Source organism: Python bivittatus, unplaced genomic scaffold (genome assembly GCF_059951505.1).
Source record: "Python bivittatus isolate LINGU-HERP-01145 unplaced genomic scaffold, Pbiv_v1 ctg000840_np1212, whole genome shotgun sequence".
In the NCBI taxonomy this organism is placed as follows: Eukaryota; Metazoa; Chordata; class Lepidosauria; order Squamata; family Pythonidae; genus Python; species Python bivittatus.
In genome coordinates, this window is record NW_028277113.1 from 24,785,612 (window position 1) to 24,811,869 (window position 26,258).

The 26,258-nt window shown below is 40.5% G+C and overlaps 1 protein-coding gene across 2 annotated transcripts; it reads left to right on the forward strand.

Moving 5' to 3' along the window:
- The first annotated feature begins 1,367 nt into the window (after positions 1-1,367).
- Positions 1,368-25,217, forward strand: DIPK1C (divergent protein kinase domain 1C). Of its 2 annotated transcripts, XM_088130813.1 has the most exons (5): positions 1,368-1,626; positions 2,184-2,251; positions 12,451-13,125; positions 18,498-18,662; positions 20,467-25,217. In XM_088130813.1, the coding sequence occupies exons 3-5, from the start codon at positions 12,472-12,474 to the stop codon at positions 20,719-20,721; spliced, it is 1,074 nt and encodes a 357-aa protein (XP_087986939.1). In that variant the 5' UTR covers positions 1,368-1,626; positions 2,184-2,251; positions 12,451-12,471; the 3' UTR covers positions 20,722-25,217. The 2 variants fall into 2 exon arrangements, with proteins under 2 accessions (XP_087986939.1, XP_087986938.1); XM_088130812.1 differs by lacking the exons at positions 1,368-1,626; positions 2,184-2,251 and adding an exon at positions 4,023-5,234.
- The last annotated feature ends 1,041 nt before the right edge of the window (positions 25,218-26,258 follow it).

The window sequence follows — 26,258 nt, forward strand, 5'->3', positions numbered from 1 at the left end:
TACTATAAGCGAGGACTACCTGTAATGTGCTTTTTGTCAGTTTCTGGCAGAATCAATTACTGTAAAATGCTTCTGATAAAGTGATAAAAATAATGCAACTTCCAAATTACCTGGGGGTACATATGTTTCTTTTCTTTTCTTTTCTTTTCTTTTCTTTTCTTTTTTTCTTTTCTTTTCTTTTCTTTTCTTTTCTAATAAAGGATACACACACATGGACTGCACATGCAAAAGTGAAAAATATTAGGCTGAGTTGGCTTTAGATTCTATGACAAAGTAATGGTCTTTTGGAATGTACATCTTTATATGTGATGAGATTGACATATTGTACTACACCATAACGTGGTTTGGTTTTGACTTAGTTTACTATGTCAACCCAGTAACTGTGGCACATTCAACAAACCATGGATTAAATATGCATTGATTAGTGAACACAGCTACTATGTGGGGTAAAGAAAATAAGCATATATGTAGAAGTGAGGATTGCTTCAAACAATGAATTACCACCAGGAGGCAGTATGTATACACTGTGCAAAAACAGAGAAATCCACCACCAGTACCAAGGGGTGGTGATAGAAGTCATGTAAATTCTCATATATGGGGTCATGACATCTGTATCTCTCTCTTTCTGAGAGGAGAAAGCAGACTGTATACCATTTGACAGATATACTGTTCGATACCCTTAGACAGATTCAGATATAGTAGTGAAGAATGATTTGGGCAATGTCTGTAGCATCTTGGCTCAAGGAGTACTGCAAACATGTTCCAAGAGCTTATTTGCATGGAGAGTGAGAAGGGATAATACATGAAACCAATATGGACGATATACACCAGATTTCTCGCCAATGCCTCTGAAGGCGAGTATGATTCCAGGATCAGCGTGATCAGTGTAGATTAGGGGTGGGCAGTAGAGCTGGGCAAATTTTCAATCCATCCATTCTTTTCAAAGATGAATCAGTCAAATCTCTGAAGTGAATCAACTTTGCAAACCAAATTGAGCAGTTGGTTTGAATCAGATACCTCTGTATTGATTTGGATGTTTCTGCACATGCAGAGAAACAGCTTTTCTGAATCGATTTGGAAATCTGAATTGAACTGACCCAATTTAACACTTCAGTTTGACGTCCAAGCTGAATTGATTTTCTGAATCACATCAACAATTGGACTTTGTGTAGTACACACAGCCTGTGGCTCTCTGGCTAAGGTCATGTGATGCTCGGCCCAAATTTCAGAAGTTTCTGCACAAACTCCCGGCAAGGGTGATCTGTCTGTCCTGGCAGTCCACTAAGCACAAAGCACAGAGGAGGCTGAAGAAATCAGAGAGATTGGGGGGGGGGGGGGGAGGGACAGGGAGATCAGAAAGTGGAAAAACAGAAAAGAGGAGAGGGAAGAAACTCCCGATCAGCACTTGCAGGGACGTGCCCATTCTAGTACAGCTGAAGGCTGGGAAAAGACCTTTTCTCCAGGTATCCGTTCTTGCCTTTATTTCCACTGACTTTATAACATTTGCATTTTTATTTCATTTCCCCCTCAATGGTTTATTCTATTAAGGAATATGATGGAATGCCTTTCGGGCTGAGTAAGCACGCTGACTGCAGATGAAAACAAGGAATGAAAAGGGGTGAAGAGGTTAGTAAAAGACCCTGCCCGTGGGGTAAGGGACAGCGAAGAGTCGTTTATGGTAATGTTTCAGCCTCTAGGGCATACTGAGGGTGAATAGTGGAGCTTTTGTTTTCTCCTTTCTTCTATTCCTCCTGCCAAAGTAAAGTTGTAGGTCTTTTGCATAATTGGAAACATTTTTACTGTTTAGGTTTCCTCCCCCCTGCCTCCCCCCCCCCTAATTCTTGGACGTAAGGGATTGTTGTTGAACAGTTAAGCGCACAAACAGATTTCAGCAGGTTCCATTCCTGCAGCAAGGGAATTCCGATGCCAGCACAAATACATTCATCTGCATTCACAGAAGCCTATCCTTTAAAAAAGATTTGCTTTAGAGAATATTTAAACAAAATGCTTGGATCTGGTTGATCTCTTTGGGGACTGCAGGCTTGTGATGTGTGGGTGGGTGGGTTTCAGCTGTGTGAGTGGGGTTCTATTTTCTGTCTTTTTAAATGCTCTATTATTTTCATGTTCTTATTTTTTATCTGTTTTTTTTTCTCTTCTGATGCCACCCCCCTCCCCCCCAAAAGGCTGTCAGGGAAAGGTCTACCAGATCTGAGCTGCAAAAATCCAGAGGACCACTAGATGGCAACAAAAAGTGAGTATTTTCTCTTTTGGTTTTATTGCCATTTATAGTAGTGATTGGATTTTAATAGTCCTGGTCCTGGCCATAGAAGAGGCTCTATCCAAATGATGGTTCAGCATTTGAATGATGAGATGGATCAATAATTTTCCTTCAAGGCAGTAAGTTGAAATAGCATCCCAAGAGAGATTTCAGTGTTTGGAGTTTCTTCACACTCTTCTATTTGCTGCTCCATTAATTTCAATTGACAAAAAATAAGGGAGGAAAAATGCATCCTGAGAGAGGATGCAGCCTGAGGACAAGGCCCTGTCCTCATGCTCCGATCTGTTCATCCCTGCTAAAGCACATTCATCTTACCTACAGTCATTGAGTTTTGTTTGGTTTAGCCTCTGGTCCTCGTCCTGTTTACCTTCTGCAAAGTTGGTTTAGAAAGGCCTGAAAATAGTCTCTTCTGGCTCACTCCCAGAAGTAAGGCAGAAATGATCTCTCGTGGATGACAATTTCCCCAATAGCTTGACTAGGTTAGACTAGACAGGGTAGAAAAAGGTACCAGCTAAAGCAGAGGGCAGTGAGCTTTTAACCCTACGTCCCACTTCGTGAGTCCCATTAATAGGGTTACTGTAGTTGGGCTGCAAGAATCCTGATGAACCCTAGATGGCAGAAAAGCAAAATTAGTGAGCCCATAAAGAGAGGAGGTCAACAAATAATCAGAAGACTCACAGAGGTATAGTGTAGAAACTGTGAAACTGTGACTCTAGATACTAGGGTGGGCAACCTATGGCCCAAATGTGGTCCCCAGGATTCTATTGGTGATCTTGCACAATTAGTGGTAGTACACTGTAGTGTATGTGTGCATGCCTTCGAGTGAATCTTTACTCCTGGTAACTGAAGTTTTCTTGGCAAATTTCAGAAGTGGTTTGCCATTGATTTCTTCCTAGGGCTGAGAGAGAGTGATTGGCCCAAAGTCACCCAGCTGGCTTCGTGCCTAAGGTGGGACTAGAACTCCTGATCTCCCGGTTTCTAGCTTGGTGCCTCAACCACTACACCAAGCTGGCACTAGACATTGTAGTAGTAGCAGCTATATCTGAAGAAGAACCAGTTTAACTCATTTATCATGTATCTGATTTGTCAGTCACATTATTCTAGGGGTACTAAAATATGTTCCAGCAATTCTTTGGCTGTTTTGTGAAGATCATTTCAGTCTCTATGATGTGATTTTTATCAAATGGGACATTTCTTTAGGCCTAGGCGGCATGGCTTTGAAGGAAGCCTGAAAGCAGATATAAACAACAGTAATAAATTATTCAACTTATTACAGTTCTTATTTATTTGAATTTCCCAAATCATCTCATTCAAATAGAAAAGCTGTTGTGGCTAAAGATAGTATCTCCCTCTTTTCTTTTTTTTTCTGTAAAAGATGCAGACAAGCGATGCTCTGCAAACTAAAGATGCTCTGACATAAGGTTTTTATCATGAAGTCAGTCCTTTTATGAAATTATGAGGATTTTTATAAGGAGTGAGTCCATTTTGTTTTGGAATCTCTCCAGTTTTTCACCAGAAAAAAAAAAGTTTAAAAGGGATAGCTGCAGTTGATTTTTTTTTTTAAATCAGTAACACTAAGGGTCCTTTGACTAGAAATTAATATTAAAAAGAAAGAGAAGAAATGAATAAATATAGGAGAAAAGGAACAGAGGAAAAGGAATAAGAAAAAAGGAAAGGAGAGGAACAGTGCATATCTCTGTTTCTGTAACACACATACAGTAATTGTTTTAAGAATATATGGCTTTTCTTCAGGGCAATGGGAACAACAGCTCCAGGCCACATACATGGAAGAAGGAGCATCTAAAATATAGGTTTAGTGCTTGAGTGATCAGATAGATCAATGCTTACTTGTCAACTAAGGCAATACAACTGCTAAAGTAAATTAGAAATCCTAAGAAATATTCCAGTTGTACGATTTTCCCCACACTCCTGTTTGCGAAGCCATTGCTTTTACTGGTCAAGATACAATGGCTGGGGTGGGGTGGATCCCTATACTGATATAAGATACAGCGAGAAGACTCCTCTCCGATATTAATTTTAGATCCTACACTTAAGAGAAGCGATCGTCTTTCTTTTAAGTACATCGGGTGTCCTGGCCATAATGAAATCCTGGCCATAATGAAATCAAGTCAGGGTGTATATTTGCCGCTAATTTAAAGAAGGCTGCCCGCCCTCCAGACGAGCAGGTTGGGACTGTCTCTTTAAAGGTGTCGATCAGCCGTCCGAATTTCGAAAGGCGAACGCGCCCCCTCCGCCTCCAGCACGTGAAACTTTGTCGGGGCGAGAGGAGCCGCCGAGGAAAAACTGTCCGACAGCCGCGGCAGACAAAAGAAGAAGGCGGCGGAACTACGTGGCTGGGACTCGACAGGGCTGAGCTTTCCCGAAGCCCCCAGTCCCCACCGCGGCGGCTCGCTGGCACGGCGCGTCCTGGGCGAAGGGAGACGCGGGAGAGCTGCAGGCGGCGCGGGGCGCGGGGCGCGGAACCCGGGGCCGGCGGGCGCTCTCCCGGGAGATGAGCGTGTGCCGCCCGCGGCTCCGGCTGCTAACGCTGCACGCCCGCAGCTTTTCCCCGTCCGCTTGGACGTGCGTTGAGGGGAACCGAGCGGCAGACGTCGGCTTTCGCTCTGAATGACCTGGGGGGACGCCTTCCAAAGCGGATCGGAACCCAGCCGCGGTTGCTGATGGATGCCGGCGGCTCTGCGCGCCGCCGTTGCTGCTGCTCGGGCTGAAGCGGGAAGCTCAGCAGGCAGACGACCGTCGGTGAAGGATGCCCGGGCTGAAGCGGCTGCTGAGAGCCAGGCTGGGCTGCCGGCGATGCTCCGCCGCGCAGTGCCTCTTCTGGGGGGTGTGCTGGGCGGTAGGGGGCGGCCTCTTCGCGTTCTTCTTCCTGGCGCACGGGGGCGTCTTCTCGGGGCGCTGCACGGACGAGCAGAGTCGCCGGATCCTGGCGAGGCTGGTAGGTGGCAGCATTGGAGTGGAGGGGTGTAGGACATGGGATGACCGACCTCTGCCCTCAGGAGTGGACCCCGAGTGGGGCCGCTGGTCTGAGGCTTGAGCGTAAGGGCTGCCCTGGCAAAGGAGGCCTGTTGGATCCAAAGTGGCATGCTTAGGCTTAGGCTTTGCCTCCAGCTGTTCAGGGCCACAGGGATGTGCCTTAAAGATCATCCCATCGACTTGCATTTGCAGTGGTTCCTTCACCCTCTTTTCTTCCAACGTTCAGTGAGAAATTACACATCAGGTGGGAGAATCATTTTCTGTGATCTTAACCCTGAGGGAGTCTCCCTCAACCTGGCCCCCTCCAGATGTGCCGTGTCACAACTTCCAGAATTCCAATCCAGAAAGGCTTTCTTGCCTAACACATCTGGACCTGGCTGAGAAAGGCTGTCTTAAAGCAACAAGGCAGGAGCATGAAATTGCCCTCCTGGATCATCCTCTCCCTGTGGATATGTCTCAAGGGAAGAGCCATGGCCGGGGGTGCCTTTCGTAAACTTCTCTATAAGAAGCATCACCTTGTACATTGTTAGTGTAACGGCTTGGGCTGCTTTCCCAAATGCGGGGTTACCCCAGATATAGCGCATTTAAGTCCTCAGGATTCTCAGCCAGCACATCTGAAGGGTATCAGGCTGGAAAAGTCTGGATAGAATATTGGATTAAAATGGGGCAGATCTGGGTTGAAATTTCCACGCAGTCATGGAATTCATTCCATGCACAGTCATCCTCACCTCTCAACCCAAAGCACCTTACTGGGTTGTTGTGAAATTAAAACAGAGAAACGGCTTGATTGTCCTGTGTGCTTCCACAGGAAAAAGACATGACAAAAATTGTAATACATTAAATAAATGGTACATGTTACAGAAATCAAGTGCTTCATACTTCAAGTTACTGCTCTAGGGAACAGGATAAAGTATGTAGCATGGCGAGAATGGGGCTGGGCTCATGTGAGGGTTTTCTCCATGGAAATCTCTGACTCCAGAGCTATTAACCCTAAGAGGGAGGTTTTATTCCTACAGTTAAAAAGAGTTGTGGGCAGGAATGTATATTCACTACGATTGCAGGAGGAATGGTTAGCGAAGATGACGGAACTAGCAGAGATGGCAAAATTAACTTGTTTGCTTACAGAAAGATCAACTATATTTATTAGTGACTGGAAACCCGTTATGGGCTTTTTGCTGAAAAAAGAAAAGAAATGAATTGGTGATTTATAGATTTGATGAATAGAAAAGGTAGATTATGGAAAGGAGGACATTTTCTTTTAACCTTAGAGAGAGAGGGTAAAATATAAATGTACTTGGAACTGCTGTTAAGAAGATCAGAAGCTGCTTCTTTATTACTATTTCTTTTTCACTTTATTATTACTTTTCCCTATTCTTCTCTTCAGTTCAAAACTTGTATTGTTTTTATTCTGCTGAAAACTTCTTTAATAAACAACCTATTAAAAAAAGGATTGCAACAAAAGAGAAAAGTTGAATTCCCCTTCTTGTGTGGCAAGATCCCATCCTTTTATACCTCCCAAATGACCATAATTTAAACTAAAATTTAAACTATGCTTTGCATCATATGAGGCTAGAGGTACGCCAAATTTCAGTTGGTTCATAAAGTAAGCTTCAAGCTCACGAAAGATGATGCCTTGTAATACAATTTGTTAGTTGGAAAAGTGCTACCAGACTCCCGATGTTTTGCCGCCATAGACTAACATGGCTCTCCTCTTACAATAGAGTGGCTGTTAAGCAACTAGCACTGGAAAGATGCAGGTTCAAGGCCATCTTCAACCATGGACACTCACTGGGTCCAGTCACTCTCAGATCAGCCTAACTCACAGGGTTGGTATGGGGGAAAACTTGGAGGAGGGAATTCTTCATATGCTACCTTGAGCTCCTGAAGTAAATCTAGCAAGCAAAGAATTATGGTGGTATTGACTGCTAACATATCTTCATCACCCACTTGTGCTAACTTCTTACGTGGCCAATAGCACAGATAGCCATTTCTTTAAGTCACATCAAGGACTGTGTTAGAGGGGAGCCTATACATTTGATAATGAGGTAAAATATTGATAATAAGTCAATAGTAGTAGTAGTAGTAGTAGTAGTAGTAATCCTAACCTTGTGCAATGGCTCTGTCACTGCTTTGAACCCATCCCTGTGGCAAGGAAAGTGTTGAACCCTTATTCACTGCTTCCTTTTCTTTTTTTAAAGTCAAGAGAGACATGTGTTTCAACTCCAGAAAGTAGGCATATGCTGCTTTAAAAAAAAAAAAAAGTAAAACAGGTTCCAATTAAGTGGCTCTCTGCTATCTGCTTTCTCTACTTTACGGCATGCGGGTCCTTCCTCTCCACTCCAGTCTGCCAAATGTAACTGATTACTTTTACACAATGCTAAATGGTGACCCAAATACGATCAAGGATGAGTCTTTTGAGCAGAGCCTGCTAAGAACTCCTGAATGCTTGATGTTCTGAATAGAAGATTTGTGAATACATTGGCATGAAGGCACTAGGAGACAAGTACTGTAGTCCATGCTGATGAAGTTTTGCCTGGATTTTGGAGGGCGGGGGGGAGGAGTCAGGCTGCTGATTAAGGAAAACAGTATCTTGCCTGAAAAGCATGGGCAGCAGTTAGTGTCAATTAAACAAGACAGAGTCTTCAGCTGATGGATTTCATTGATAAAACTCACTCAGGACAGACAAGAACCATTTACATATCCTAGTGGGATGTAAATAAAACAGACAGGAACCATTTACATTTCCTAGTGGAAGGTAGATAAAAGGATGAGTTTCAGTGCATTTATTTTGCTTTTCTGAACTATAATCTATTTCATGAGATGTATCTGATTTGTTTCAACAAACTAATTTAGCAACTTTCCCGGAAACTCTGGAGATAGATTTTAGGAATTGGTTCCATTTCTTTGTTGTGATAAAAGAAGCAAGATTTTCCTGTATTATCTATAATATATCACAATATAATATATGGCAACATATTGATAAAGTAGAAACATTATTCCATTATTTGCATTTCTTTCCACAATGAAATATTTTGTTCCTAAACAAGATGCTTAGGGTGTTAAAATGAATGCTAAATTGAATTTGTTTGATCTGTTGTAATAGTACTTTATTAAACTCTGATTCTCAGAGATTCTGGGTGGCTCACAACCATCAAATCAAAGAAATTACAATAAAATCGATAAAAGATAAAAGATGGCAAGTGTGACAGACCAGATGGAATGGAGTGAATGGCTCACTCTCCCTCCCACAATCCCTTGGGTGAAGAGCCAGGTCTTCACAGCTCTTCTAAACAACAGCAGAGTGGGGGCCATCCAGATCTTGGGGGCAACCTCATTCCAGAGGGCAGGCACTGCTACAGAGAAGGTCCACTTCCGGGGTCCTGAGCGATGACATTGTTTAATCAAAGGAACCCGGAGCGCGCCAATCCTGCAGGACCGAATTAGCTGGGCAGATGTTAATGGCGACAGGCAACCCCTCAAGTAACCAGGCTGTATGCCACGTACCTATGCCACTATAAACATTTTTATAAGCAAATGTTATATGCTGTGTTTCACAATTGTTTCATTACACATTCCCTGGAAGAAAAATTGTGTTAAGAGGTAGAAAAAGTCAAATAACAGATTAAGCTCTGTTTTTTGTTTTATCAAATGGGAAAGTAACCTGGATAGATATTATTCTATTACAGTAACTGCCAATTAATAACTATAAATGTCCCTTGTGTGATACATAATAAACTACAACAAATAGTATGCTGTGGCAGCAGCTTTGCCAATTTTGTGGAAATGCAACAGTACTAAATATTTTTCTTCTGACAGGCAGCTGGGAAATGTGGATACTTCTGCGATATGGGATATTTCCCATTTCCTACAGAGCCTCTCTATAGCCCCCAGAAGGTTTGGAGCCATTGGGTCTGATCTGAGAATTGCATTTTGCATTCATCCTTGGGCTGTAGCCTCACTGATTCCAGGAGAAAAGTTATTTACAGCCTTATCCACAAGCCAGATAAGACAGAGTACTGTGCTTGAGTTTAGGCCAGTGGTTTTATTGACTTTGAAGAAACCAAATCGTTTTATATCCAAACAGTGTAATTTCAGCAATTTCTAATTAATCCCTGAAAAAAAAAGTTAGCTGTCTGCATTTTAAGTGCTTGTAATTTGAAATACAGGTAATCCTTGAGTTACAACCATTCATTCAGTGTCCATTCAAAGTTACAACAGTGCTGAATGAAGGGCTTATGACTGGTACTTGAAGTTCTGGCCATTGCAGCACCCCCACAGTCACATGAACAAACTTCGGGTGTCTGGCAACCAGCTCGCACTTATGACTAGTTGCGGCGTCCAACGATCACATGATTGCCATTTGTGACCTTCCCTGCTGGCTTCCCCCAAGCAAAGTCAATGGGAAGCTGGCAAGGTAGGTCACAAGTTGCTGGAGTAAGTCTCTCCCCCTCCCCAGCCCTCCCCCTTTGCTTGCATGCACCACACCCTCCATCCCCCCTTCATTCGCACATACCCCACACTCTCTTTCCACGGCCTCCCACCCCATGCCCTCTTTCCTCAGTCTCCCTGCACTCACACACACACACACACATGGACGCACCCTGCACCCTCTTCCCCTGGCCTCCCTGCAATCACACACACCCCACACTCTCTTTCCACAGCCTCCCTGAATCACACACATGCATACACCCCACACCCTCACTCTCCAGCCTTTCTAAGCTTGCACCACACGGAGCACCCCCTCCTTCAACTCGTGCACAGCCTGTACCGGGCCTCCCAGGGCCTCCCCTACCCACCTGCAGCACCCTTACACTCCTTACCTGTTACTCCCTCTGGTTCCCACTTAAGGATCCATGTGTCTTGGGTTACGGACAGCCTGGATTGCTGTTGCTAAGCGATGTGGTCACATGACATCACGCTTCACAACTGCATTGCTTAGCGATGGCAATCCCGGTCCCAATTGAGGTCATAACTCGAAGACTTCCTGTAGTTATTTAAAATAATTGCATTTGTCACTTATCTTTGATATTTGGGAATAATTATTCTGTTGTTTTAGATGTGTTGGGGTTAAAATTTCCAGAATTCCTGTCTAGCAGATAGTATAATTTTTACACACCTTTCCCAAGTTGAAATTCTATTGATTACCTTTTGACTTACTTCAAGTAAGCACTGGGGAAGCGGCAAGCAGAGCTTCTTCTCATATTATACTACTTGCATGAATGTATATCTTCATGCAAAATCAGGGTTACTATATAAATCCAGTTTTAGAATGCCTGCATACAAAGAACTTGACACAGATGTAAATATAAAAGTTTTTACTTTAGATTTTATAAAAAGTTTTTTTTTCATTTTAAGAGTTTTAATGTATACATTATGCTCCTTTTTTCCCATTAAACTTTATTGCAGCCAATTTTTTTTTTGCAAAAAGCTGTTCAAATCTATGTGCATTACATTATTCACATTCTTTGGATTTCGCTACAGGATTTCAAGACCTTTTTGCCTCTTTGACTCTAGAGAGTTGTGAAATATGTGGATTTGTTCTTGGAATAATCTGGGGCTATGTCTTCCAGTTTGCAAATTTTGGAAAATACACTTAAATAGTATTTCCTAGCTAAGATAGATGTATACAACATTACACATGGCTAGGGTGAAAGAATACAACAAACTGAAAGTTCCATCTGGGAATGGAAGAGTGGCCTGGAGAAGTTTGAGAAGTTCTCATGAGGGTTGTATTTTCTGGAGTAAGCATTTCTCAAGGAGCCTGATGCAGTGGTATGTGGGAAATTGTTGACTGAAAGAAAAAGGAAGGTCAGAGAAAAACAGGATGGAAGTTGGTATAAGTCTCTATCTGACTGTTTAGTTTTTAGCATCTTGTAATCCACATCGATGAGTGTCTCCTTCAGAGATATGCCCAGAATAAACTTCTGCAGCTGCACTTCTAGAAGGACTGAATGGATGTGGTTATACAGGCTGCCTATACTCTTAGAAACGGAGGGATGGAAACAATTAGGAGTGGAGGAAGGGACCGGCAGGGGAAATCCTCTTTGTTTCTTTCATGCATTTGAGATGACCACATAACTACAGATTTTCAATCTCCTTTTAAGTTTTGCAGTCATGAATTGTGGAATATACAAGCCACACAAATATATTCATATATATGTCAATAGGTACAGTATATGCCAGCTTCTATCCCGTTTGTCCAAGGATATGAAATCAGTTTAATAAGACAGTAAAGAGACTGTCTGGTGTTGCACTCTAATCTTTTTTTTTTTTTAATTTTTTGGTTTCTGCATTTTTTGGGCTTTGTAAATCATAATAGATTGAATGCTGTGTCTTATAATGAACAGACACAAATTGTAGTTCACATTTACCTTTTATCATGTGAAATTTATATTGAATGTAATGAAATAAGTAGAATTGTGTTCACTGACTTTTATGATTTCAGCTTCATTCCACAAGGTATTGCATGATATTAAGTAACTGGGATCCATTGTTCTGGGTAGAAACATCTTAGATTGCAAATCTCCTGTTTCTTGATATGCTGGCTAGGGCCCATGCTAACTGGGATTCAGGAATATCTAGAGGGCCACATCTTGCCCATATTTACATTCATGTGTTACTAGTATTTATACATTAATCACTGGTTTTCAACATAGTATACACAAAACCTGTGCATTTTGACAATTTTATATATGATGAAAATATGTTTCTGAAGAGGCAATCGTCAGATTGTTCTCTCTATGCGATTTGAACTCTTAACTGTATGGTTGAATAGCTAAGACACCAGCTCTAAACTGCAGAGGTCCAGAGCTGGGCCTTCACCATGAGGAAGGGAAAAGACAAGAGTTATTATTTACTGTATAACAGACCTACTTATACTTTACCATGAGACACAATTTATTATTTACTGTGGGCAAAGCTTGTTATCACCCACTAGCCTTCAGCGAGGCAACCATAGTTTTCTGAGCACTTATGTTCTGCCAGTTTTTCAGGAAAGGCGAACAGAAAGAATGGGAAAACATTCTGCTCAGACCCACCACCTTGTCTGCATTTTTCTTTACTTCCTACAGGATGGAAAGTATATTTTCAAGATAAAAATCAATGATTCTTGAAGTGCCTGGAAATTTTTAGTTTCCTGCCATTAGCATTGTTGTTTGTTTGTTTCCATATTTCTGCAGTGTCTTGACTACAGGACGGGCATGTTGACTGGGGATCTTTGTGAAGATTTATGTGTTGCACAGACTTTGACCTACAAACGCTGCCTTTATTATGATCAGGGTAAGAAGGTAATCCAAGCTGACTGGAGAGGCCGCCCAGTGATCCTAAAATCAAAAAATGGAATATTCTCTAGCTATCACAGTCTTGGGTTTTTGGAGGAGATGGAATCACAGGGAATTCCAGAAACAGAGTTGCTTCTGATGGTTGCTTTGGAGATCAAGAACACACTGGGTTTGGAACTTCCTAACAAAACTGTAGGACCTTTGTGGAAGAAAAGAGGCCCACACTGGAAAGCACAACTGGCTAGTTTGTGGTCTTTACTCCAACAAGAAGAGTACATTTACTTTAGTGTTTTGCAAGACATCAGTAAACATGTTCTAAGAGTTATCGGTTCTTGTGGCCACTTTTACGCTGTGGAATATCTAACAGCTGGACATGCGTGGGACAATACACTCTTTTCTGTGGAAGATGCTGTTGGTGCTTCCCTCTCTGGAATTAAAAACAAGGCCAAAGCCATAATCCAAATTGCAATCAGCTTCTTGGATATGGTGAATCATTTTGACAACGACTTTTCTTATCGTCTTCATCTCTGTGATATTAAACCAGAAAATTTTGCCATCCGAAATGATCTGACGGTAAGTTAGAACCCCAACATTTCATAACTAAATGTAGGATTTATTGTCATAATGGAAGTTGTGAGCACATTCAACTCATAACAAAGAAAAGCCTTGCTCTTTGTTGAGAGCAGTCATGAACATTCTTCACAGCAACAGTTTTCCAGATAGTGACCAGCCTTATATATTGGAGCAGCCTGAAATTCTGCTATCTAAAGCTCAGTCACTTACCTTTGTACTGTCCTAATGTTCTACATTCTTAAGAGAATATCTCTTTTCCTGTGTTGATCTACAATATCAGCAAGAATTTTCTTGAATATATAAGCGATTTGCAAAAATAATAATGATAGGTTGAACAAGTAGAAGCTATGCAAAAAAGTTGCAGCATGATGTGCTTCTGTTTCTGGTTCCAGCAGACCAGTCTTTCATCTGAACATCTAATTGTATTTGTTTCTCCTGTGCTTCCCCCTTCCCCAAACACACATACTTTCAGCATTACATAGTCATTAAACCCATAGTCATTGGGTTCCCACCATCCCTTTAGGTTTCTACATATCTTTTAAAAATTATTAAGTCTATGGAAGCTGTCATCTTGTGCATAGGTGGTACTGGTTTGGTTTTATAAGCAATAGTACTTGCAGCTCCAGCATCAGAAGCAGATAATTATGAAGGTGAAAAAGGATGAAGTTTCTCACTTGTACAGCTTCATCTTTTTGAATCCCAGTCTTCAGCATTTTCCAAAGGTATTATAAACCTTAAATATATAGACCGGGTGGGCACTGGGGGGCGGGGGGGGTTTAAAGTCACATGCCCTTAGATGAAAGTAGCTGAAGCCTCCATAGTAGTGATGGATAGTATTAATTCCAAAAATGGATGAAGTCAAAGTCAAGAGTGGATGGAGGCAATGGCTCTTCTCATTTATCTGTCCTCTAATAACACCCTTTCTTACATGCAGTGATCGATTTGCCCAAACATTAGCAACCTATCCATCACTTCTGGGAAACAGCAAAATAGCTTAAATCGCTTCCTTTTCTTGTGCTGTCTCCCATTCTTCTTCATACCCATACAGTCAGACAAACACATACAATCACATACCGATTAGTTTATCCCCATTCTAATTGTCCATCACCTTATCCTCTATACAATTTCCTTTGCCTCATTCATATACTTTCTTCCATTCACACATTAACCTTTCATTCACATCTCTTTCTCTTTCTGTCAACACACCAGGAAAGGAAAATGGAATACCAGGAAGCAGGAAAATTCAGTAGTGGGTTTGGTATTTGCTGAGGGCCACACTGGAGGCAAAACCAGGGGACTGTCCAGAAGTGCCATAGATGAGTAGGAGAGATTTGCATATTCTGTTGGATTTCCTGACAGTTTGAGATGCACTGGGCAATTTGCAAGAAAGCACATTCTTGATTTAACCCATCATGAGCTTTTGGGGAAGGTGGCACAGACATCCAACTCAGTTCTAACCTCAATGTTAGTTTTTATAAGGACTGAAACTTCTGTAAAAGGGCCTTCATGTTTTCAGTTTAACTTTAGGCAAATTCATTTATTTCTGTGGAGTGAAAGGAGAATGTGTTCATTAACCGAGCAGAATTGGTATTTATTTAAGTACCTATATAGAATTCCACACTGGAAAGTCCGATGCTAAGGTGACTTAAAGGAGTAAGAATAATTTAGTTTTCTATTCTTTGGAACTTAAGGAAGTCTGAATTATTAAGTGGTGAGCAGTTTTTTTTCCTTGGATTAATTATACTTATCATATGTTTACTCAAATTCAGCACAATCATTCCAGAGTGCCCTTTTATGCATGCAGGACTCCTTCCAACTGACTGGAAGACATCAGCTCCTGCCTCTGCTAGCCATTGCTCAACGTCATAGCTACACAATGCTGACTAAGCTGCAGTAATGTTGGTAGTCATCTACCTTGTTAATCATGCATATCTACCCAAGCAAGACATGTGTAGTTGCAGTGCATCATGGGATAGTGCCCTTCTTCAAGGGAAGAATGAAGTCCCCTCAAAGTTTGCAATGAACATCCTTGCAGGTCACTGCAAAAAATAGAAAAGTGGTATCAAGGGTAAGCATTCAAAATGACTGCAGGAGGTGGAAGGACAGAAAGAAATTACAGTAAAACTTCAATGTAACCAGCTCTCCACTTTGCAGACTTCAGATGCAAAGGACAGAATTTCCATATCATCCCCTGGGAACAATAGACAAGCCCATTGCATCCAAAGAAGTCTAGATGGGACACTTGAATTTGTGTTATATTTAATATCATTTGTGTTAACTGACATTATTTGTGTAATGAGATCTCCATGTAAATTGACGCAAATGAGGTAATCTGCATCATTTGCATAATAACATGATTATGCAAATAATGTAGGCACCACAAATGACATACTTTTGGATATAGTGGACATTTAGAAGTGACACATACCTCTCCCTCAAATTACTCCATTCAATCAAGGATTTCTGTATTATCACTTTCAGTATTAACAATATTTCTAATTCCACTTAATAACTGAAGTTCTCTGGGTAAGTTACAGTGTTAGTTAAAATGTTAAATGTTTCTGCGCATATTACCCAAGGAAAAGAATAGTGTTGTAGCAAAATGCAAACCGAATGGAAAGCTATAGAAATGTCTGAGAGAACGGGAATGTCTTTGACTCACTGGGAGGCGGGTGGCATATAAATTTAATTTATTGTTGTTGCTGTTGTTTGCTTGGTGCCAAAAAGATATTGAGACAGAGAAGGACGAAAGAACTGAGATAGAAAAAGTAATCCCCGTGCTGGCATTTGGGAAAGGGAAGAAGAGAGAAGCTATTTTCTGATAAAGAATAGGAAAATGCATGGGATTTGACTGGGGAGGAGGAATCTGACAAACATATGACAGTTTTGAATCGTCATCCTAGAATGTGTTTCAAATTACTACTAATGTTTTTGTTGAGAGTTTCCTGTATTTTTGTTCCAAACTCTGCTCTGAGAGAGCCCTATGACCATTCTGCCAGTTTTGCTGATACAAATTAATGCAGTGGCATATGATACCAAGAGATAGAAACATTATTATACTAATGCTGCATATAATTGCTTTTTCAATACCAAAAAAAAAAAATCTCTGCGAGGCTTCTGAGCTACAGCTTAGCCGTTTCATGTACTAATCATAATATTTGGGCCACAATTTAAATCTGGCCCACTGACTTGCATTCCAATAAATATATGAAACAAAAGACAATGAACCAGAAATGTTTTCCATTAGAGGTTCTTAATGAAAGAGAAACTCAAAAGGAGTTGCAGATATAAGAGGATATGTCAAAGATTACTGATGTTCCTGATATTGCCTGCATCAACCTGTGGAATGCCCAGGGCTGTTTTCAAAGACATTTTAAGGAAGGGAGAGGGAATGTATGTAGCTTCTCTTGGAGTTCAGGAAAATTAGAAGAAAGTTTCAAATTCAGGAGTCTCACCTTGTCACTCAGGCTGATGGGATTTTAGACATGTTTTCTTCCTCTGCTCCCTTTCTTTTTAATTTTGACACGGATCATTGAAAGAGTAAAATTCACAGTGCATACTCTCAAAAATAAATATGAATCAGCTTTGGGATTGTTTTTTTAATCACATAGAGGGCTAGAAATGATTGAAATAAAATAAATAAATTTGGGAAACCGGCAGTATTTGGAACAGCCTCAGTCAGCTCCATCGCTATTTTTTAAGGACTCCTAGGCCCTGTTTGCACAACATGCTTAACTGGATCAGTGGACAGAACAGATCAGTATGTTGTGGGAACTTCCAAAAAAGGTTAAATGATCTCATCAATTAATCTCCAGGGCAGTAGTTCAAAAACTTCATATTTCCATGACTCTCTGAAATGATAAATGAATTTGTCTGCCCATGACACCTGCCATGACTAAAACTGATGATTTCATTGGTGTTAGTGCTGGGCAAGTCTTCTTTCTTGTGGCTGGGAGACCCAAAAAAAAAAAAAAGCCATCAAAAGACTGACATGGATGTTCTGGATCATGTGCTGCCAGTGAATAGTGACTGGAGGATGGAAAGTTGATCATTTGTATCTTGGGAGAAGGACTTTTGGGTATAAGCTTATCCTGGAAATCTACTAGCTTTAGCTGTGGCAGAGCTGAGCCTTAAGGCAGAGCTGAGCCTTAAGTTCCTAGAGGATCTTGTCAACTGGCAGTGATTTCTAAATTACTCCTCCTCCACTCACTGACATGGAATAAGCAGGAATACATTTTTGTATGAGCTTTGTTAAGTCCTTTCATGAAACCAACCACTAGAGGCTGTGACTGTTTTTTATAGTTTAGACTGTTGTAGCTCACGAGCAAATCATGTTTAATCAAACCATGGCTTAAGAGGAACGTGTGAACACACTCTTAGTCCTTTGGATCAAGGATAAGAAATTCAAGTTAGCTTGAGAATTTTCCAGTGTAGGACCTAGTTAGAAAGGTATTGTTCATCCCTTGCTAGATTCAAACTGAGTAATTGTGAAGACTAGATTGTGTCCTACAGATTTATGGCCTACCATTATGGCTTACCATGATCCAAAGCATTCTTCAGACCCTCAAGTAAGTCCCAGGGAACCCGGATATGCAGCCATATGGGTATTGGGCTTCCAACTTCGGGCCTCAGTCCAACATACTTTGAAGTAATCAAGGTATTTTGCTTCTTTTGGTACTGAAGTTCCTTTAATGGAGAAAACCTCAGGAGATCATCAGCAACTTTCGACTCATTCTGACCATTGCATTTATTGTGTACCCATTAAACAAAGAAATACATTTTAAAAATTAGTGGGCTGCAATAGGATCCTCTAGTACCTCTGGGGTTTCATCCAGTTCAGGAAGATAATGGGACAATATCAAAAACTGAATTCAAGAACCTCTGCATGGAAAAGGAGTATTCTGTCACTGAGAAGGGCTCACTTTCTTGGATAGCCAGTGTTATGCCCCTGGTTTTGCAGAACTACCTAAAGGTAAGGCTGATGAAATAAACATATGCCCTTCAGTGGCATCTGCAGCAAGTTGAGATCATGACAAAATGACAACAAATGCACTTTGATGTCATCATGCACATTTTGTCATTTGCTTCTCCCCAGCTGCAGACACCCAGGGTGTCCTTAAAGAATTGTAATAATTCCAAGGCTGACGTTTTCTCCATGATTTCCAAAGCTTATATTTTCTTTCATAGAGTAGTCAGTTTGAGTTTTAGAACTAGTGAGCAACATAGTCCTATGTGTAATTTCTCATTTTCTCTTGAATTTATCCTGCACTGCTTTCTCTCAGAACTCAAGAGGAACAGATGCTGGAAAGCAGCAATTTGCATGGTGTTTTGGCTCAGAGTAAATCAACTTGAATGCATTACTCTGGTTGCAGGTGGTTGCTATTGATGTAGATATGGCTTTTTTTGAGCCTAAAATGAGAGACATCCTTGAACAAAACTGCACAGGAGATGAAGACTGCATTTTTTTCGATTGCTTTTCAAAATGTGACCTGAAGAATGGAAAATGTGGAGCAGAAAGAGCCAATAATAACCTTCAAGTGAGTGGCTAAGTAGAAATATTTCTCTTTAACTGGCTGCATGCCTCTGCTTTAAAATACTAATTTCTGTACTGATTAAAATGAATGTTTCTATGACTGGCATTTGGGCATGTTTATATACGTCTGCACAATCACTAGCTGAGTAGTGACTTCAACGTATATATAAACATGCCCAGAGACATCAGCCACAGACAGATTGTGCAGTGTCACATTGTGTCAAGCCAAATGCTTTTTAGGAAAGACAACAGGTTTGGTTACCACTCCAGTCTCTGCAATAACATCTCTATTATCTACATCTGATGTAGCATCCCTCCATCACAGTGCCAGCAGTAGCTAGTGATGCTGAACAGAGAGCAAGACATTCCATAATGTGATAACACTGTGTAACTTGGCAAGTTGTCCTAGACATTATGATATGGAAGGAGAAGAATTTGCCATGGCAGTGATGTTGGTAACAATCATCCCACAATGAGTAAAATGGGGAGTCAAGCTACATGTGTACCTTGGTAAAAATGGGTCCTTACTATTATGGCTATGCAAAGTATTTTTTAGTCAAACCAGCAGCCTTTTATACCCATAATGTTCAGTTACAAAGGAGCCAGAGGACTTTATTATCATGTAGCTTATTCTTACATCCAATGCTTATATTGTATAATTGGTTGCTGCATTTTTCTTCTGTGAATGGATTCACTTCTTGCACCTTGTAAGGAGGTGATCTGACCTGTTTGTTCTGACTGGTGAGCTGGGAAGCACTTGGTGGTCAAAACTTGTTCTCAGTTTCTCACATTTTATAATCAGAATAAAGGTCAAACATATTAATCTGACTGTGCTTCTACTAATTTTATTAGCAACCACCTCTATGCCCTCCTTAGAGTAGTTTCTTGTTGTTGGATTAAGAAGGTGTTTACCCAAGAAGGGAATCACCTTGTTCTAGGCAGAACAGAATTTTACTGAGTTTTTGATGGTTTGATGGGGGTGGGGGGGATTGTTTTTACTGTTTTGTGCAGTACCCAGGGTTATTGTTACAATATGGGCAGCTATATAAGTCTTTGAAAAATAATAATACATAAAACAGTGGGGAAATTTGTCAGCAGCCAGAAGAGAGGAAAAACCTACAGTATAACTTGCCTCCAAAGTGCAGAGTGATACAATTTATTTAGATGCCAGAAGTCAGTCTTTTTGCCCAGATGAATGTGTGTGTTTGCATTGATTTATGCAGCAAAAAAAAAAGTGGGGAACTTTTCTGCTCGGGGGTCTCATTTTGTCTTCGTGTCCCATCCGGGGGCATGGTGACATCATCAAAGTGGGTGGAGCCAACAGGTTTTGAACTTTCTGGTCTTGGAGGGGGGGAGTTAAAAAGTGTGTCTTAAGCCTTTGCAGCTTTTAGGTGCCCATGAAACTTCCAAGCCCCCAGCAAAGCAAAAACCCCTGAGGCTGATCATATTGGCCTCCAGTGGGGCTGGGAGCCACAACCAGAATGCTTGGGGGCTGGCTGCTGGTTGTTCCCCCTGCATAGATTTTCTCTGCCAAGCAGACCCCAGGTGAGTCGCTTGTATAGAAATTGTTCTGAACCAAGATTTCATTAGAGAATGGCCCTGTCATGGTCTGTGAGGTGTTTATGTGCTGGATTTTTATTTTATAGCCTTACTGTGGAGTTCTGTGAGCCGCTTAGAGCCAATGGGAATTTAGCAGCATTGAAGCCTTAGTAAATAAGTAAATGAATACATAAATTGCAAAGTGCGACAGGCCTGAAAATCTCATGTGATTCTTCAATACAAGGCTCTTTTTTCTTCTTTTTCCATAGGTCATCTGTGATAAAATATTTCGTCCCTGGTTTGCTCTAAACCTTGGAGGATCAGCTGTTTCCTTTCCCATGCAGCTACAGTTACAGCAAGCTGTGCATGATTGTGCAGAACTAAGGATCAAGGGTATTTCCAACGTCCAGAGCAATTCTCCAAATTCTCTTTCTCAGTTATACCACTTGCTCCAAGCCAGCCAAAAAGAACTTCAAAAATCTAGTCTAATAGATCCATCAGTGATGGTTACCCAGGAAACATAGCTTTTTCTTATTGCTGTTGCTGAGTTAAATTATTTTCTACTTAATTTTTTTTTTTTTACAGTACTTTGAAAACCATGACTGAGGTTGCTGTGTACATATTACAATGAAATCCTGATTTAACAGACCTATATTCAGTAGACTTTGGATACAGTGGACCAAATTTCTATTTGGAAATCCCCCCTGAAATAACAGACATGTCTATTGCACTTAGAGTAGTTTGGATAAGGCAGTTAAATTTACACTAATTTTATCTTAATTTTATGACACTTACAGCAATATATGTCATTTGCATAATGATGTCATTAGGTAAGTGATGTCAATCACTGTCAAGATATACTTTTGTATTTAACAGACATTGGGAGTAACAAATACACCCCTCTGTTCCCAAATGGTCCATTAAATTGAGGGTTAGCTGTATTAATTCTCTCTGAAATGTGAAAAGCAGTAATATCAGCCAAACTAATACAAAACTCAAATAATTTACATTTCAAAGTGTTTAGGGGAGGAGAAAAATAGAACAACTTAGTAATTTAATTTTACTTCTAAAATGAATAGTTGAGAATGGCTGAGCATTTAATTAACATGCTCAATGAAGATAGTGTAGATCTTTGCAAAGAGAGTGTATCATATTTTAACAAAGAGCAGTTTTTAAATACATTTATCTGAGTTACGGCCTCCTTGTTGCTCATAGTTAAGACAAATTATTTAGACTAACAAAGTTTAGTGATAAAAGTGGAGTAGAGAATAAATGCAATGTCATTTTGTTGTTATATCTGGACCACAGGCTTTGTTCTTCTCTGTTTCAGTGATGCTGCAACACTGATGAATTAACTAGCAATTCTGTGAAGGACAAATACATATATTTGACATTGTTTACTAGATTGTAATCCAAGGATACCTTTAAATCAGGACCAACTTGTTTTATGGCTGCATTCCCTCACAATTAACAGGTTTGGGATGGCATGACATTCATTGCGGCCAAAAATCAGTGCTAATACCCCATGATAAAACACTGTTTTTTCCTCTCCCTAATACTCCCGCAAGTCTCATTTTCTTCAACATCCTCTTTCTTTCCCATCTTGCAGGCTACAAGTGAAGTAGCTTTTACTAGGAGTCTGACAAATCTCTTCCAGATGGTTTTTAAAATTCAGATCCCTTATGAAGTTGGACCCTCAGCACTCATGGATTCTTCCACCTGTATTTTTTCCACCATTTGAATCCATTGCTTCCAACTGTGTATTTCACAAAGGTAATGTCCACACAATGTGCTAACCCATAGTTGGGTTGAATCAAATAAATTGCAAATAGCAAAATATTCCAGTAAAATAGAAACCATAGTTAATAAGCAGCAGTAACCAAGTAGACATCCACAAAGATGGAAACCACATTTTAACTTATTCTGTTGCGCTAACTTGGCCCTAGAAATCTGCACCCTAGAACAGTTTGCCAAGAAGATGACCAAAAGGAGGGACAACACATATTATGTTGGAGAAGCTATAATCATGAAGTATTCATTTAGATGAGTCATTTTAAATTCTATCAGCAAAATCAACAGCAGCTTGACGTCTATCCTTTAAACTCTTGTTTCATTGTATTCTTGGTTCTGGGCAGCTTTTCCTAAATCTGAGCTGCAAAAGTCCTGATGATTAGCAGGGATCACATTTCTGTCTCGCTTTGCTGCCATCTAATGGTTGCCTAGCTTTTTGCATCCCTAACCTGGCAGCCCATTAAGAGGTGCTGAGGAGAAATCCATCCAGACTTCATAGTCTGCTGCTAATTTTCCTCTTTAGCGTGGCAGCACCATGGTAAGATTGCATCACGGTTCTGTGCCTGAACCATCTCGGACTTTTAGCAGCTCTGCAGAAAGGTGCAGCAGTTGATGGTGCTCACAATTTTCAAAACATACTATTTTAAAATATATATATTTACAATATAGACTGTCCTGTTGAGAAAGGGGGAAGTACATGCGGGATTCTGAACACTGTCTCACAATGGGAACATTCACAAAACATGTTTCGCATGATTACTGAGTTAGCCTGTTTGGCAGGGCTTGTACCATACACTGAAATACAAATGAAGCCCAAGTACTTCCAAATAAATGCGCACAGGATTTCAGCCTGAAAAAATACTTAAGCCAACTGGAGCTTCCTTTTTTCTTTCTGTAACATCATCATAACTGAAATGAAACAAACATTTTTCCTAGTTCTGAAGCTTTAAACCAAACTTTTACTATACATGAGCAAACTCTAGTTCTGTGCCATTACTTAGAAAGCAGCAATCCTAGATGATTTATCTGTAAGACAAAATGAGATTTAGTTCTGAGGAAACAGGCAATAAAACTGCTGGAATATGTTTTCCTCCTTGCTTCATCATGAGTATAAGCTTAGGATACTGCATCTGAAACAACAGGAGTGGAAGTCACTGATAATGGTCTGAAATATACTTAATGTTGTTGACAGAAGATCAGATGAAACCCCCCAAAAATCCTGACTAATAATATTGTGGCTAGTGAGAGAGTCAGTTTGACATAAAAGTTAAAGATGCTGAATTAGAAGCTGAGGAACTGTGAGTTGTAGTCCTACCTTAGGCACAGTGCCAGCAGCGTGACTTTGCCAGTCATAGTCTCTCCGTCTTTGGAAGAAGGTGATGGCAAATCACTTCTGAAATTATTGCCAAGAAAAAGGCAGGGACTTGTCCAGGCGGTTGCCAGGAGTCACGGTTGACTTGATGGACCATAACAACATCAGTGAAAGTTATCTGGAAACAAATAAAAATTGCCTATTATGTTTAGTCTGCTTTTGGATTTTATGTTATCATAGTCCAGAAATAAAAGTGTTATTCCTTATGGTTTCGAATATCATACTTAAGTCTAAAAGGTTATATAAAGTCTGATTTGAAAAAAACAAAAACCCAGCATTTGCTGTTGCTTAAAAAATACAACCTATTGCCTAATGGAAAATTAACAAGTAACTGCAGGCACCAGTGTGGCACATTTGGCTGAGGAAAGGACACTTGTCACACTTTCCACACAGTTGGAATTATTCCTTGAAATGGGATTAGTTTCTCTGGCACTGCACACAATTATGAGCAAAGAAAGCCCTAATAGCTGCCAGAACCAGGCAAGAGCCAGACTTACACTCTCCAGTTTCTTTCTGCCAAAGGAAAGATGCACTGCAATATCGCAAGTAATACAGGCATCAGGTGCTAACTTCCTGGAAGGAGGAAGACCTCCCATCTCATCTCCTCTTATCTCTGAAGCTGAGGATAATTAAGTCATTCAGGACGCTGAACTGTTTGAGGTCTTTTCCTCCTTTACACTTAACCATGGTACAGAAATACCCTGGAACATCTTTCATCTGATACATCTTCATGATGTTGCTTTCATCTAATCCCCAGCCTATGGGTGAGACAGTTTAAGTCATCCTTGGGTTTAAGAAGTTGGTTGATTGATTGATTGATTGATTGATTGATTGATTGATTATGTGCCATCAAGTCATTTTCAACTCCTGGTGACCTCATAGATAGATTTTCTCCATGACAATCTATCCCCAACCTGGTCCTTCAGGTCTTCCAACAGTGCACTTATCACCTCTGTACAGAGTCCATCCACCTTGCTGCTGGCCATCCTCTTCTCTTTCCTTCCACCTTTCCCAGCATTAGAGCCTTATGTATAAGTACATTTCCCTATTATTCCAATACTGTCCCAAAACAACCACAAGATGTTTAAAATTTATGGTTTTCCATTACCATGGAGAACATCAGGTGATTGCAGGGACTGAGAATAGAGGCAACAGAAGCAGGATATGGATTAGCAGTAGAGACTGCACATTTTTGCCAATTCCTGGATAGATGGATATACTAGTTCAGTTCAGCAATGGGGAAGAGACTGGGGACTGAGATGATTGAGCTCATGTGCCACAGTAAGCCATAGTAGCAATTGGCTTTGGGTTACCATATAGGCTTGCATCATTCTCCTCTCACTTGATGATAGTTGGGGAACATACTCTAAAAAAATCAATGGGTGGAGACAGAACAAAAAATAAACTTTTTTTTTCATTTATGAATAGAAATTATATTTAATTATACTTAATCTGATTATTCCCCAACCATGTATTTAATAATTCCTCAATTTAAAAATTACAATTTGGTAACAAGTTTTGGAGGTCTTTGGAGCTGCATCTAAAGCTTGGCAGGGAGGGGGCAGGGGACACCTTATGTGATCCTAGAGCACAGGCTGTGCAACTCCGGCTTAGTATATTGTGCACACCTCCATTTTGGTTTGTAAACCATTGTTTATGAAAGATAGACAAGACTCAATCCACATGTGATCATTGAATCTCTTTTTTGTTGCCTTGGAACACATTGTGGCCACAGTTACTAAAATTCAGTGTTATCTCTTTCATTATTTTGAAGTGGAAACCACAAAAAATATAGTATAAGCTCCCCAAAATCTTAATATTAATTAAAACAACCCTTCTCAAATCTTCCCATCTTATTCCAGGAAAAGAACCTCCAAATCCTGTTTTTTGCATCATCATCTCACCTATTTGCGATCCTTGGCCCTATTAGAAGTGTTACATGTGACTTCTGAACAATTGCTCACTTCTATGGCATAAAGTGTTGTGTAAACTCAGACAATTGTGGTTTATTCAATAAACTGGGTAGAACAAATCATGGCATAGAGCTACATATCAAACCAAGCCAACAGTCCTCTATCCACCTAATAAGTGATTCCTTAGAAAGTCTCGGGCTGAGCCAGCAACACCCAGATTTGTTTCCAGATCACAGAAGGTGCCTCTAGAAAAATGAAGTAGAGGCATATCCTCAGTGGGGGTGGGGGAAAGAATGTCAGGCTGCCTGAATTTGTCACACAAATAAATCTGACCTGTAGGAAGAATGAGAAACAATTCAGTCTGGCAAATGAATCAGGATGATCGCTCCCTTTCTCTGCTGCATTTCCCCCCGTTTTTATTTGCTCCTGAACTTCTCTGGTAGGTTCCATGATTTTTTTATTTGGCATCCTAGACTATACTTTCCTTTGCTTTCTGTTCCTGCTATATTATCAGCCCAGACCCAAGTTTTTTTGTTCTCTGCTTGAGTTTTATTATGCACATGTTTATCTCTGCAGCATTAATACAATGGCTGTAGCTTTTCAGATGAAGCAATGAAGAAATCAATCACATTTCTGAAACTTCCCAGGTTATTTCTTACAACAGTAGGTTCCATTCTGATGTATACACACTCAGTGATGAACCGATTGTGGAGATACAATAATCTCTTTGGGAACAAATGATCGATTTTGAGAATCAAACTGTAAACAAAGGTAAATCCTTCCATTTCTTGCAGGGACTGACTTCACATAGTGGGACTGCCTGTCCTTCTATCCTGTCTCTGCAGCTATCTATCCAGCCTGCTGGTTTTCTGGTTCCTGTGACAATATAGAAGTCACTTTTTCTCACTTTCTAGGAACATGCTTCAGGATTGTTTTTAAAAGTCCTCTAAGGAGCTTTTTAAAAATGATGCTAAATAATTGTTTG

Coding starts and splice junctions, on each gene's coding strand:
- DIPK1C (XM_088130812.1), top strand. CDS start 5,046: ATGCCCGGGCTGAAGCGGCTGCTGAGAGCCAGGCTGGGCTGCCGGCGA. Junction 5,235..12,450: donor GCCGGATCCTGGCGAGGCTG/GTAGGTGGCAGC, acceptor ATATTTCTGCAG/TGTCTTGACTACAGGACGGG. Junction 13,126..18,497: donor CCATCCGAAATGATCTGACG/GTAAGTTAGAAC, acceptor CTCTGGTTGCAG/GTGGTTGCTATTGATGTAGA.